We start from the raw sequence: 16195 nt of genomic DNA on the forward strand, positions 1-16195 counted from the left end.
CAACAAGCTAGACGAACCGAGACTCCTCAGCGACAAGAGAGAACTTGGCTGCAACACAGCAGTCTTTTGCTTCCCAGAGACGTGGCTTCACGATGACATCCCCGAAAGTGCATTACATCTTCCAGGATACAGCCTCATCCGAGCATCTGTTTCTACATCAGCTCCACCTGGTGCTCCAACACCTCTATACTTGCCAATAAAAATGTTCCCTTTAACATAAACTCCTTCTTGTAAACTGTAGGCCGCAATACTTGCTCAGGGAGTTCTCCTCTTACATCCTTGTTGGCATGTACATTTCACCCAATGCTGATGTCAAAACAGCCCTTAGTGATACCATCACAAAGTGGGAGATGCCCCTCTAGAACTCACTATTCATTATCATGGGGGATTTCAACAATGCCAACCTCCGCCAAGAGCTGCCACGTCTCCATCAGCACGCCACCTGCCCCACTAGACACATTAACACCCTTGACTGCTGTTACATGGTCCTAAACTATGCGTACCAAGTTATCCAGTGATCAGCACTAGGTTCATCTGAACACTGCCTCATTCACCTGATACCCACCTACAAGAGGCGCTTAGAAACTGCAGAACCAGTTATCAAGTCCAGCAAAGTATGGTTAAGTGAGGCTATGCTACAACTCAAAGTCTGCTTCGACTGTACAGACTGAAAGACCCTGGAAGCACCAAACCTCGTACATCAGTTTCTGGAGGACCAGTGTATACCAACAAAAACCTTCAAACTCTATACAAATTTCAGACTATGGTTTTCCCAGAAACTACGACATCTGCGAAGAACCAAAGAACCTGTGCACAAGTCCACCAGGTAACCAGGAGTATCGCCAAAAAGAGCTACACAGAAAAGCTGAAACAGAAATTCTCATCAAATGACTCACGAGCTGCCTGGAAAGGGCTTAAGGCCGCAACGGACTACAAGTCTCCCCCTCAACATGCAACTCCCAGCATTGAGCTTGCTGAGGCCCTCAGCAACTTCCACTGTAAATTCCAGAACCAGATAGCACCTGCAGAGCTCCCAGTTCCATCTTCTCCCTCCCCTACCTCAGCTGTTCCTTGCCCAAGCTCACCCTCCCTGTCTGTGAATGAGGCAGAGGCGTAGCTAGGGTTTTCAGCGCCCGGGGACAAAGACTATTAATGCGCCCCCTAAGGTGAAGGGGCGTGGCCAAATGTGGGCGTGGTTATGGGTGGGGCCAAATGTACATGGAGGTTAGCAGGCTCACGCTCACCCACCCTCCCTCAGTATGTACCTTCCAGCATGTTCCAAGACAAATTCAGCAATCATGAGCCCCCCCATCAAGACAAATTCCGCAATCATGAGCAAACATGAGGCCCCCAACATGACCAACTCCGCAATCATGAGGCAACCCAACAAGACAAATGTAGCAATCATGAGACCCACAACAAGACAAATTTAGCAATCATGAGGCCCCCAACAAGACAAATTCAACAATCATGAGGCCCCCAACAAGACAAATTCAGCAATCTTGAGGCCCCCAACAAATCATGAGGCCCCCAACAAGACAAATTCAGCAGTCATGAGGCACATAAATAGACAGCATTTTCACATAAATAGGCAGAATGCCCCCTTCATATGGTAGACACCTATGATCTGGCAGCAGTTCCCCAAAATACACACAATCTGACAGCAGTGGTTCCCCAAAAATAGGTAGCCCCAGGTCTATAGGTGTCCCCAGAATAGGTGGCCAGCAGTATAGATGTCCCCAGAACAGGTAGCCAGGGGTAGAGATGTCCACAGAACAGGTAGCCAGGGGTATATGTGCCCAGTATATATAGGCAGGGGTATGTGTCCCCAGTATATGTAGCAGAGGTATATGTGCCCAGTATATGTAGCCAGGGGTATAATATGTGCCCAGTATATATAGTCAGGGATATATGTGCCTGGTATATATAGTCAGGGGTATATGTGCCCAGTATATGTAGTCAGGGGTATATGTGCCCAGTATATGTAGGCAGGGGTATATGTGCCCAGTATATGTAGGCAGGGGTATAATATGTGCCCAGTATATATAGTCAGGGGTATATGTGCCCAGTATATGTAGCCAGGGGTATATGCACCCAGTATATGTAGTTAGGGGTATATGTGTCCAGTATATGTAGTTAGGGGTATATGTGCCCAATATATGTAGGCAGGGGTATATGTGCCCAGAGTAGGTAGCCAGGGGTATATGTGCCCAGTATATGTAGTTAGGGGTATATGTGCCCAGTATATGTAGGCAGGGGTATATGTGCCCAGAGTAGGTAGCCAGGGGTATATGTGCCCAGTATATGTAGTTAGGGGTATATGTGCCCAATATATGTAGGCAGGGGTATATGTGCCCAGAGTAGGTAGCCAGGGGTATATGTGCCCAGTATATGTAGTTAGGGGTATATGTGCCCAATATATGTAGGCAGGGGTATATGTGCCCAGAGTAGGTAGCCAGGGGTATATGTGCCCAGTATATGTAGTTACGGGTATATGTGCCAAATATATGTAGGCAGGATGGGAGCAGCGCAGAGAAGAGGGAGAGCTGTGAGCAGCGGTAGGGAAGGGGGGTAATCTCCCCCCTCCTTCCCTCACCTTAGGTGCTCTCCCTCTCTCGCTCTCCCCTCCATTACTGTCCGGGTGGCTGGCAGCGGCGGGCGGAACTTACCTCCGTCTCGTCGCAGCGCCGGATGGATCTGCCGCTGCTCTGGTCTGGTCCAGACCAGAGCAGTGGCTGCGGGACCCGAACTTCCGGCCGGCGCTGGAGCGAGACGGAGGTGAGTTCCGCCCGCCGCTGCCAGCCACGAGCCACCCGGACAGTAATGGAGGGGAGAGCGAGGGAGGGAGAGCACCTAAGGTGAGAGAAGGAGGGGGTGATTGCCCCCCTTCCCCGCCGTCCGCACAGCTCTCCCTCTTCTCTGCGCTTCTCCCCCCCCCCCCCCCCAAAAAAAAACCCGCAGCTCAGCTAGGCGGAGGGCGCCCTTGGGGACCCGGCGTCACGGGGCACTTGTCCTACCCCGACCCCCCCAGCTCCGCGCCTGGAATGAGGGCAACGTCCTGCGGCACCTTTCAAGGCTAAACGCTTGGAAAGCCCCAGGCCCAGACTGAGCATCACCAGCATGCCGGAAATCAGGTGCACAAAAGCTCGCTCCTATTATCTCCTCCATCTCCAAATATCTTCAGGAAGGCAAAGTCCCTGCATGCTTCAAAAGGTTGACCATCATCCCGGTCCCAAAAAAACAAGAAGCCACTGATATTAATAACTTCAAACCTGTGGCTCTCACATCTGTCATTATGAAAACCTTTGAAAGCACAGTTCTGCCCCTCCGAAAATTATTCATGGATCCACTGTTAGACCCACACCAGTTTGCGTACAGAGTGAACAGGTCCACTGATGATGCCATCAAAGTGAACCTCTGGACTAAAAATCGACTTAGCAGCACTGAAAAGGCTTGGTGTTTCTTTAACAGTTTCACAGCATCAGAACTTTGTTTCTCTTATACAAGCTTTATTTTTAGCTGCACAGAAGAAAACTGCCCGGGCTTTTTTCCCCTGATGCTGTGCAAAGCATGATGGGATTTCTGATGATGTTGTTCTCGTTCTGCTGTTTTGGTGCAATTTTACATTTGGTGCAATTTTTACATTTTGAATTTGACATTTGAAGCCTAGCGTGTGCAGCTGGGAGGGGTAATCAGGACACAGGACAGTTGGAACTGTGTCTCCTGCTCCTTGTCACCTCCTTTCAACCAAAAAGATGGCTGCCCCCATGACAAAGATGGCAGCCCCCATGAATCACAAACATTTGCCTGTTTTTTTTAAAACAGGGTGGGTAAGAGATTGTATTACCTATATATTATAATTAACATAACTAATGTAACTTGATGATAGTATGTTTGTTTAGGCTGAAGTTCCCCTTTAATATCTGTCTGGAGCTTGTCAAGGAGCACCTGGATAGACCAGACACATACACCAGTATCCTCGAACTTGACTTTAGCTCGGCGTTCAACATCATCAGCCCTTAAATAATGCAAGAGAACCTTGCTGCGCTCGAAGTACATCCCGCCTCCAATCCATACTGATGGCACAGAAGTTGAAAGAGTTCCCTGTGCCAGCCTCCTAGGCACAACCATCTACAATGAACTGAATTGGAAGGCCAACACCACCTACACCCAGAGGAAAGCCCAGCAGAGACTATTCTTCCTCCGCTAACTGAAGAATTTCGACATGCAACAAAAACTTCTGTTGAGCTTCTACTCCGCCAAAATTGAGTCTGCTCTCTGTTCTTCAATCCTGGTCTGGTATGCTGGCTCCTCGACCAGTGACAGACACAAACTACAGAGAGTCATCAGATCAGAAGAGAATCATCAGAAAACCACTTCCACCTCTGGACCTCCTCTACAACACCAGACTGCATTTCAGAGTGGTGTGGATCGCCAACTACCCCTCACATCCAGGCTCCAGCTTCTTTAGTCAGCTTCCCTCAGGCCGGAGGTAAAGGTCCATCTCCACTAAGACCTCAAGGCACAGGAATAGCTTTTTCCCCTCAGTGGTCAACTCACTGATCACTCTTCATACATTACCTCCACCCATCCATTAGGCCGTTTTTCTCCCCGTTTTTAAAACATGTTTTGCACTGCTGAACTTTCTGTGACTGCTCTCATATTCAATTGCTGTGGTTGTTATGGATTATGCTACCCTTGTTAACTTTGAATTGATTGTAATTTTAGTGTTGTCATTATTGTGTGTCCTATTCTAGGCTTAAGCCCTGTACGTGCCAAGCCTAATTCTGGGCACAACCCAGTCGTGCTTAGCCATAATAAAATGATTCAGATTCTGTAAAAATTTCACAGTTGTCTTTTATTTAACAATTTAATAAATACATACGATGTAGGGTTTAAAGTATTTCACACGCTAAACAATAGCGTGCTTTTCAGCAACACATCAATGATACAGTTGCTGAAAAGCATATAGAAGCGGACACAAGCTTGTTTATATCATTCATGTTGCCATGCACATTTCATCAACGTGTATAATGTGCGATGCTCAAGAGCATCAGAAGTGCATTAACTGCACTGTTTGACGTTCTTACTTATGCAATGCGCAGCAGTGTTATGTTATTGCACTGCTGTGCGCATTTTTGGTCTAAATGCAGCATTGACTGTCATGAATGGGGTCATCTGTGCAAGAGACAAAAACTCAAATTGCATGCAATTGCATCAGACGGGGAGATAATATTCTCTTCAGCTGTAGTGCTGCAGTATTGGCCACAACATTACAGTCTCAAAATAGGGAGGAGGTAGGTGGGGCCAGAGATCTGGTAGCTACCCCAGTTCCACCTCCTTTAGGGCTGGTTCACACGGACATCTGCCGAGCTTTTGCTCAAAAGGCAGCGGTTTACCGCCAGTATTTAGACGCTAGCTTTTGAAGGCTTTTGGGAAGTTTTCAAGGCAAGCGGTTCAGGTCCCTACACTGGTTTCCCGATGTTTACCGACTATGAAAGCAACATGTTGCTTTCGAGACGAGACGCAGCGCCAAAAAAAAAAAAAAAAAAAAAAAAAAGCTATATAACCTAAAATACTACTAATTTTCTATTTGTTATCAGTACTACACACGTAAAATTTATCATGTTTTTTTGTTTGCTTTAATGCTAATCTGAATGTTTTGATTAACTCTGGATCAACAATAAGTTTGGCCTGTTTTCCAAAAATAGTTTGTTTTAACATGACTTACCTTTGCAAGTTGATAATTAAGAGAAGCATCCACAAAATGGACATGCCCTGCAGATAAAACATGTTCCTCTCATAAAGCTGAGCTAATGTCAATCCATAAATGGGTTAACACTGGCCTAAGAGCCATTTATTTGCCCATTACCCATAAGCCCTTTCTGATGTAGAAGCAAAAGGAAGTGTTATTTCAAGAAGCATCCTGAGTGTATGGCTGTTTATTAAATTATTTACAGCACTTAAATTCCATGGCAAATGCTTTCAGTGGCTTAAGCAAACCATTATTACATAGCTAAGAGAGGGCAAAATAGATGTTGGCATGGGTTTAGAAATAACAGAGTTGCAAACCGAAGCACCATAGTCATATTGCTGACAATGGATTAAATAATAGCAAAACTGTATTACAGTAACATCAGCAACAGAATTTCTGTTTGACTGATATCACGCATGAGATGTCTAACTACTTGGCCTAAAACTGTGAGGGGTTTCACCATCATTTGCATGTACTAACTTAACTTCAGCTCTACATGCCCCGTCATTCCTGTTTATGCCGCTTTTCTACAAGTAAAATGGTCCTCAAGCTTTCAGCATCAGCAATGGTGCCCAGTGGAGAAGAGGACAGATTTTATTGACTTTGGGAGCCACAAGTTGCTACAGCACAGGCAGGAGTCAGAGATTTGGACAAGGTCCGGCATGGGACACAGAAGATCAAGTAGAAACACTCTGAGTGGCAAGTACTACTGTGCAGCTGCAAAAGTGACAGCCAGATGCTGGTGTGCATTGCTTTTAAATGTTTGTGCATTCATGAGGCTGCATCCTGGAGGATGTGCATTGACATTCATGTCGAGATTATGTGTGTAAGCATATTCATTTGCGCCGATGCACGTGCAGATTCGCCTTGCACATAACAGATAAAAGGCCATGGCCCCTGGTGCACACAGGCATTTGCGCACTACATGAGGACTGGGGCAGGACAGGTAAGACAGTATGATTCTGACAGTATGCAGTCAGCGCAACTTGAAGTGCTTAGAACACCTCCTTTGTGCATCTAGGCTGTATCTCACGTAGTAAAAATCCAAATTAGTAGACTCAGCTTGTTTCATACTGAATGCTAATTAGATCTTACACTTCTAAGTAAAGTGCAGTCTGCTGCAAATACCTTCATGTGAAAACACAAACTGAAGCTTCTATTCTCTGATTCCTAAGCTTCCTGAGAGTAACACACTCACTTTTGATGCTTGTAATTAGAGATGTAGCGAACGGTTCGCCGGCGAACAGTTCCAGGCGAACTTTGGGGGTTCGCGTTCGCCTAGGGAAGGCGAACTTTTGCGGAAGTTCGGTTCACCCCATAATGCACTATTGAGCAGAACTTTGACCCTCTACATCAGTCAGCAGGCACATTGTTGCCAATCAGACTGCACTCACTCCTGGAGCCCCACCCCCCTTTATAAAAGGCAAGGTCCTTGTGCCGTTTTACTCACTAGTCTGCCTGCACTAATTAGTTAAGGGACAGCTGCTGACAGACGCTGCTAGGGAGAGTTTAGTTAGACTCCCTCATCCCTCACTCCCTCCTCCCGGAGGAGGGTCACATCTTCCAGGGAATTGTAGGCTTTTAAAAGCTAGCTTACATACCTTGGCCGGGAACTGAACCCAGGTCTTGGCCAGGAATTGAACCCAGGTCTGAGTGCTTGGTAGTCAGCTCTCTTAACCGCTATAACACAACCAACACTACATACTGAAGGCAGCCTAGCATGTACCATTATGATATATCCTAGAGAAAAATGAGCTTGCTCAAAGATTTGTAGGCTTTAAAAAGCCAGAAGATGAGACCGTCCGGGAGGAGGGAGTGAGGAGGGAGGGAGGGAGGAGGGGTGAGGGAGGAGGGAGAGAGAGAGAGGAGGGAGGGAGGGAGAGAGGGAGAGAGGGAGGAGGGAGTATGGAGTGAGGGATACACTGCCTAATGTTGTAAAGCAGTGTAGGCCTGCAATTGAACATTGAATGAGATCTGTGCCCTTAAAATAGGGGTTTATGTGAAATCTAGATTTTTGCCTGGAACTTTTGATGTGTATTTCACTCAATCATGTGTTCCTCCAGGGATTAGAACACTTGAAACATGTTTTCTATTATTTTTCCAGCTGGTAGAAATTATTCTAAATTTTGAAGTTCGCCTCCCCATTGAAGTCTATTGCGGTTCGCAAACTTTTCCGCGAACCGAACCTTCCTCGGAAGTTCGTGAACCGAAAATCGGAGGTTCGCGACATCACTACTTGTAATATCACTGCCCTAGCATTAGTATGTAGCAGAATTCAATTTCTCCAAAGGCTTATTATCTACTATTTGCTATGATAGATAACCTTAAAGAGAATCTGTATAGTTAAAATCGCACAAAAGTAAACATACCAGTGCGTTAGGGGACATCTCCTATTACCCTCTGTCACAATTTCGCTGCTCCCCGCCACATTAAAAGTAGTCAAAAACAGTTTAAAAAGTTTGTTTATAAACAAACAAAATGGCCACCAAAACAGGAAGTAGGTTGATGTACGGTATGTCCACACATAGAAAATACAGCCATACACAAGCAGGCTATATACAGCTTTCCTTTTGAATCTCAAAAGATCATTTGTGTGTTTACCTTCTGTCCCCTGCAGCTCTCATGCACTGAACATTACAGGATTCCTGCAGACAGCTCTGCCTGTGCCTGTGTGTGTAATTCCTCAGTATGTGTCAGCCAGCTAGCTCCTTTCACAGCCTAACAGAGGAGGATTTTTATCCAGCTCTCTTTCACTGATAAGCAGAGACGCTGCTGGCTTATGTAAATAACACACACACTGGAGTGTGCATAGAGGGGCCTGGAGGGGGTTGTGCATAGCAGATCAGCACGAAGAGTTGGCAGCCTTCCAGACACAGGACGACAATTCTGACAGGGGAAAGATACATTGATTTATTACAGAGAGGGTGATAGTAGAAAGTGCTGCAGTAAGCCAGAGCACATTAGAATATGTTTAGGAACTTGTAGGATGGTAGAACAAAGCATGACATTTTTGTTACAGAGTCTCTTTAAGAGCACCTACCCATTTCCTGGGAATTTTGCACTGGCTGCACCCTACATTCCCTGTACATTAAATAACCGTCAAATGTATTCTTTATAAAACTGTGCAAATACCTTCTGGCGATTTTCCATATTGGGTGAAAAAACAAAAAACAATCCTATCAGCATAAAAACACACTATATATTATACGGAACTTTGAAAACATTATTTCAGATTTCCTACTTTGTATCTGCAGAGACAACTGTAGCCTTGCACTGGGCAAACAACACAATGGTTACGACCAGCCCATTTGCCTTCTACTTATCACATTTTGAATGAGGATATGGGCCTCATACAGTGGGTTGCAAAAGTATTCGACCCCCTTGAAGTTTTCCACATTTTGTCATATTACTGCCACAAACATGAATCAATTTTATTGGAATTCCACATGAAAGACCAATACAAAGTGGTGTACACGTGAGAAGTGGAACGAAAACCATACATGATTCCAAACATTTTTTACAAAGAAATAACTGCAAAGTGATGTGTGCATAATTATTCGGCCCCCTTTGATCTGAGTGCAGTCAGTTGCCTATAGACATTGCCTGATGACTAAATAGAGTGCACCTGTGTGTAATCTAATGTCAGTACAAATACAGCTGCTCTGTGAGGGCCTCAGAGGTTGTCTAAGAGAATATTGGGAGCAACAACACCGTGAAGTCCAAAGAACACACCAGACAGGTCAGGGATCAAGTTATTGAGAAATTTAAAGCGGGCTTAGGCTGCAAAAAGATTTCCAAAGCCTTAAACATCCCACAGAGCACTGTTCAAGTGATCATTCAGAAATGGAAGTGGCACAACTGTAAACCTACCAAGACAAGGCCATCCACCTAAACTCACAGGCCGAACAAGGAGAGCGCTGATCAGAAATGCAGTCAAGAGGCCCATGGTGACTCTGGACGAGCTGCAGAGATCTACAGCTCAGGTGGGAGACTCTGTCAATAGGACAACTATTAGTCATGCACTGTACAAAGTTGGCCTTTATGGAAGAGTGGCAAGAAGAAAGGCATTGTTAACAGAAAGCATAAGAAGTCCCGTTTGCAGTTTGCCACAAGCCATGTGGGGGACACAGCAACCATGTGGAAGAAAGTGCTCTGGTCAGATGAGACCAAAATGGAACTTTTTGGCCAAAATGCAAAACGCTATGTGTGGCGGAAAACTAACACTGCACATCACTCTGAACACACCATCCCCACTGTCAAATATGGTGGTGGCAGCATCATGCTCAGGGGGTGCATCTCTTCAGCAGGGACAGGGAAGCTGGTCAGAGTTGATGGGAAGATGGATGGAGCCAAATACAGGGCAAACTTGGAAGAAAACCTCTTGGAGACTGCAAAAGACTTGAGACTGGGGCGGAGGTTCACCTTCCAGCAGGACAATGACCCTAAACATAAAGCCAGGGCAACAATGGAATGGTTTAAAACAAAACATAACTATGTGTTAGAATGGCCCAGTCAAAGTCCAGATCTAAATCCAATCGAGAATCTGTGGCAAGATCTGAAAACTGCTGTTCACAAACGCTGTCCATCTAATGACTGAGCTGCAGCTGTTTTGCAAAGAAGAATGGCCAAGGATTTCAGTCTCTAGATGTGCAAAGCTGGTAGAGACATATCCTAAAAGACTGACAGCTGTAATTGCAGCAAAAGGTGGTTCTACAAAGTATTGACTCAGGGGGCTGAATAATTACACATACCCCACTTTGCAGTTATTTATTTGTAAAAAAAAATGTTTGAAATGATGTATGATTTTCAATCCACTTCTCACATGTACATCACTTTATATTGGTCTTTCACGTGGAATTCCAATAACATTGATGCATGTTTGTGGCAGTAATGTGACAAAATGTGGAAAACTTCAAGGGGGCCGAATACTTTTGCAACCCACTGTACCACTTATTCTTTCACACATTACCATTAGTTTGCTTTCTTAAAACAGAAAGAATTTGCGATAATTCAGGTTGGAGTGAGCTTGAGATGTCTCCCAGTGCATCACTGCTGAATACAGTATATGCAAATTAAGCAGTGTTACCCTTAGAAGCTAAACACACCTCCAGAACTGCTGGAATGCAATGATGTGTCAGCTTGTTAATTTGTACAGAGCCATAATAATCCAACATGCATACAGACTGTTTCGGATTGTTTGATCCTCATCAGTGCATGGCATGGATTAATTTGGCTCTATGGAGTAGGGCTTGTAAGACAGAGGTACGGACTTACTAGCAAGCTCATGGTGAACCAGGACTCATTGGAGTGTGTGAGGGGCTACAATGGTCCTAAAAGCATTGTAGTAAGGAGGCTTTTAGGACCATTGTAGCCCCTCACACACTCCAATGAGTTCTGGTTCACCATGAGCTTGCTGGTTAGTCTGTACATTATCATTAGGAGAGGGTAAGGCCCCGTTCACATTGCACGCGTTGCTGTCCGATTTCAGCAACGTGTCCAGGAGGCAGACACGCACGACATCAGAAGTGCATAGACTGCACTGTCTGATGTCCAGTCATGCGGTCCACGAACGCATGCTGCACGTATTTTTTCCTGAAACGCGCGGCTGACCCATTCACTGCAGTGAATGGGTATCAGCCATGCAACGCATGCAAACGCAGATGGCGTGCGTTCGTACGTGTTGCATTCCGATCGCACAGCCATCTGTGTTTGGTAATATGAACGGGGCCTTAGGTACAGGCGAGAGTATCTGGACAGAATTATAATTTCTTTAGCAGGTACTACTGGTTCACATTTATGCATACTGCTTCATTTATTTTACATTTTTGTTGTGATTTTGTGTTGAAGCATACCTACAATGCTCAGCAAAGAGAACAAACTAGCTGCCCCCTCAAGGGCCTCAGTCTACTTTCCTAACAAAGTCTAGGGCTAATTTATTGGGAGGCAAATTAACAAGTCAGTGTGATTTTGGGGTGTGGGAGTAGTCCAGAGTTTCCAGAAGAAATGCACAAAAACATGGGGAGGACACAGAGATTTCATGCATATAGCTTCAATGGAGGAACTCCGGGCTCAAAAGCTGCAAGTCAAATATACTAACTTAGCGTAATCTTTTCAAGGTCAAGGCACCCTTAGTGTTTTGGACCTTTTTAACCCTTTGCATAGTCTCTGGCCCCTTGAGGACCAGAGACTGCTGGTACCAGAAAACGGCGTCTCCCGATGAATCGCCGCACATACCCCCGCTCCTGCCAGTTATGCTGCTCTCCCATCGCCGCAGGCCCCTCTTTCTGCCGTCTCTAAGATGGCAGAGCGATGTCAGCCAGTCAGGAGCCGCTTTTATTGACATCTGATGCTGTCTATCAATGCAAGCCAATAGGATTATGGTTAAGAACAACTGTCTCCCAGTATGTCGCAGCTCATCAGCAATGTATACCTCACCATACCACCACTTCTCAACTGTGTCGGGTCTTAGCATGTATATTACAGTGTTCACCCATTATAGTGCTCCAATGAGTATAATGTGCCTAATGCTATGGTGCTTCCTGTTCATGTTCCCCTTATTCTAGTGTACCGCTTTGGGCTCCCATCATTACAGTATCACCTGTTAGTACCCTGCTCATTACAGTGCCCCTTATTGTAGTCTATTTATTATAGTGTTCCCATAGTGCTCCACTAATTATAATGTACCTGTTGTTATAGAGTCACTTACAGTCCTTCCATTTATTATAGAGCCCCAAATAATTCCTGAATTTGGGTACACCAAGTTCAGCTTCTTGTCAAAACCAGCGTATGAAGTGGTTTCGGAATCAAGGAACAACTAAACAGAGTGATATGGAGGCGGACACATTTATTTCCTTTTAAACAATGCACTTTGCCTGGCTGTCCTGCTGACCATCTGCTTCTAAAACTTTTAGCCATAGACCTTGAACAAGCATACAGATCAGATGTATGACTTAAGTTTGACTGCATTTGCCGCATGCTTGTTTCAGGTGTGTGATTCAGTCACTACTGATGCATGAAAGATCAGCAGGAGAACAGGGAACTGCTATTGCTTAAAAGGAAAATAAATATGGCAGCCTCCATATCCCTCCCAGGTCAGTTTTCCTTTAACCCTCCTCTTATGTTAGGGTCAGAACCGACCCGTTTTAAGGTTTTGAATGTCTATAAGTATCACATAAATGTGTTTATTGCATCAATATTTTTTTACTTTGTCAGGAACCTCTATTTAAACAATGTAATAGAAAAATAATCCTTTTCACTAAATTAGAAAATACTGTGGTGAAAATTATGACGTTTATGGTGTTAGGGTCAATTCTGACTCAGTTATGATATAGGATTATAGAACACTAATAAGTGCCAAAACAGAAATACTAGAGCAAAATCTGACAAGCTTGCTCTCATAAGGGATGTCTGGGAGAAATGGGTTCAGCTCCTTCCACTAATGTTTCACCCTGGGCCTCAGGTAACAGTAGATGAACGTTTGATCCCTTTCCGTGGAAATTGCCCCTTCCGGCAGTATATGCCCACGAAGCCAGGCAAATACGGCATAAAAATCTGGGCAGCCTGTGATGCAAAAACAAGCTATGCATGGAACCTTCAGATTTACACCGGCAAACCCGAAAGTGGCATCCCTGAGAAAAAACAAGGACAACGTGTAGTCCTTGATATGACTACTGGACTGCGGGGTTACAATATCACATGTGACAATTTTTTTTACCAGCTATGACCTTGGACAAGAACTTCTCAGGAGGAAACTTACCATGGTAGGCACAATAAAAAAAAAAAAAACCTGAGCTGCACACTGAAATTTTGCAAGTGAAGGACAGAGCTCCGCTTTCTTCAAAATTTGCTTTTACAGACACCACCACTGTTGTTTCATATTGTCCAAAAAAAAAAAAAATGTGATACTTATGTCCACTTTTCACAAAGATGCAGCTGTGTCATCAAGAAGTGACAAAAAGCCCACAATTATCCTGGATTACAATAAAAACAAAGGGGGAGTGGACAACCTGGACAAGCTGACTGCTACCTATACTTGTCAGCGAATGACCAGGAGATGGCCGATGGTTGTGTTTTATAACATCCTAGATGTGTCTGCATACAATGCATTTGTGTTATGGACCCAAATCCACCCAGGTTGGAACACAAAAAAAGAATAACAAGCGGAGAATATTTCTCGAGGAGCTAGGAAGTTCCTTTGTCAAGGCACACACTGAGCAAAGGAAACGGGTGTCTCGAGATCCAATCGCTGCAGCCATGATCAGACAGATGCAGAGTTCATCAAGCACTCCATCCACACCATCAACAACACAAAGAGAATCCGTGCCAGCATCCTCATCATCATCTAGCCTTGCCACAACATCAACCAGCACAGCCACAACTCCAGTGATGCCATCTGATTCTAAAAGAAAGATGTGTCATGTCTGCCCCAGCAAAAAGGACAGAAAGACACACACATTATGATTCCACTGTAAAAAATATATCTGCAAAGAACATGCTAAAAGTGTCAGCTTTTGCCACACATGCATCTAAAAACACCCACACAAACACATGCAAGTTCTTGCACAAAGATGCTTTGAAACTAGTACTTGATTTCTATTGGTTTGCCTTGCTTGATTGTGTGTTTGTTTGACCTTGCAAGTCTACATTTTGTATTATTACTTGCTTTTCATTGTTTATGAATGTTTTATGTAAAAAAAAAAAAAAAAAAAGACTTTTGGATATATTCTTGAAGTAAATATATATGCGTCAAAATTGACCCTAACACCATCAATGTTATTATAGTTAATGTTATTAAAATAAAAATATAAAAAAAATATTTAAGAGATGTGTTCAAATACTCCTCAGCAACATTCTGGTGACATAACAACCTTTTATTTACTTATAATATTCTATTTAGGTTTATTTTACCATTTTTTAAATTTGAAAATGAGAAGTATGCTATCAAAAGAAGGGTTAAAGGGGTCACACCAAAAATATTAAAACCAATCTTTTCAAGGATAAAGAAGCCTAACAAGGTAACCAAGAGGTAAGAAACAAATTGGATGATAAATATTTGTTCAGAGGGTATTTTATGGCTGATTTAAGACACGGGTCAAAACCGACCCGTTAACATCATGGATAGTAACGGAAAGTTAACATAAGAGGAGGGTGCAACTTAAAAACCGCTCAGTAAAAATCCACCAGCAAATATGAGGCTGAAGAATGCTCTGCTGGGCCCTGTTATATGCTGAAATGCAGTCAGGTGCACAGCAATGGCCAGACCTATTCTGCTGCCTGCACAAATTTCCAGTGCATTTACCGGCATTCATCTATCACACAATAACTCGAGTGCTTTCGGTAATAGAGTTACTGGACCTCAAGGTTCAGCTCCCTACCTTTGCTTGTTCTGAGGTAAAGCCTTTGCATCAACAGCAAACATTTTGGAAACAAAGATAATGACTGGTGCTGTCTCCTCACTGCGACACTGCAGAAAAGCTGAAAGCAGAAAGATAAAAACAAGTTGTGTCAAGAAAACAGGTCAAGATTGAAGAATGATCGATCATTTCTGTCTGTACTTACTGTACCGGCACAGTATATTATTTCTCTGGGGCCTTGGGATTGTGCTAGCATTATTTACTTAACGAAAGATTAAATTTAAAGGTGCAATCATTCAGCAAAAGTGACTCACCTGTGAAAAGGTCTCAGCAGTTTATTCTTCCTTCTAACAGATTTATAAGAAAACTGCTCCGTGTTATTATGAGAAGTCTACTCATTTACTCTGAGCAATGACCTGTGTCTAACCGGAATAGGCATATATTGCTGTTGTACATTGTGCTCACTGTACTCATCTCACAATAACTTTCCCAGCCTCTGTCATTTTCCATAAAAAGCATAATGCTCCAAAATACCAAAACTGATTGAGTGGAAAAGATTGCTGCTTCTACTTCATTTCAAATGCAAATGTTACCACGATTCACATTCCGTAGATTTCTTTATATAAAATAAGGCCATAAATTAATGCAAAAAAATGCACTCACCCAGAGCAGCTCATGAATATAATCATGGCACAACTGCAATAAAATGCTCATTGGTTATATGGTCAATGTATTTATTATGTGCACTCTTTTAGCAATATCATTTTGTTTGGTATTATTATCTGCTACGGTATACATACACACACACCAAATGTTTTCTACAAGAGGTTTCACCTGTATGGTAGGACGGCGCATGTGGGATGTAATCTAGGGGACAGACACTAGGGGCACTGTGATCACTAGAGGCCGCTAGTGTCTATCCCCTGCATTACGTCAGACAGGCACCCTGGGACACGGAAGTGAAGAAGACACTGGGAGAAGCGTTGACCAGGTCGTGCAGCGGATAGGGGAGAGAACCTTTCGTCTGTCACCAAATTGAACGCCACTAGAGACACGCTCCTGATTCACTGCTGATCAATCAACATTT

The 16195-nt window shown here is 44.0% G+C and overlaps 1 protein-coding gene across 1 annotated transcript in view; it reads right to left on the reverse strand.

The window, feature by feature from the left end:
* Window positions 1-16195, reverse strand: part of EFL1 (elongation factor like GTPase 1) — a 424348-nt gene that overhangs the window by 339773 nt on the left and 68380 nt on the right. The window contains exon 12 of the mRNA XM_068275325.1: window positions 15130-15229. Within this exon, the coding sequence (XP_068131426.1) occupies window positions 15130-15229 (100 nt within the window). The remainder of the gene's footprint in view (window positions 1-15129; window positions 15230-16195) is intronic.

This window comes from Hyperolius riggenbachi, chromosome 3, assembly GCF_040937935.1.
Source record: "Hyperolius riggenbachi isolate aHypRig1 chromosome 3, aHypRig1.pri, whole genome shotgun sequence".
NCBI classification, from domain to species: Eukaryota; Metazoa; Chordata; class Amphibia; order Anura; family Hyperoliidae; genus Hyperolius; species Hyperolius riggenbachi.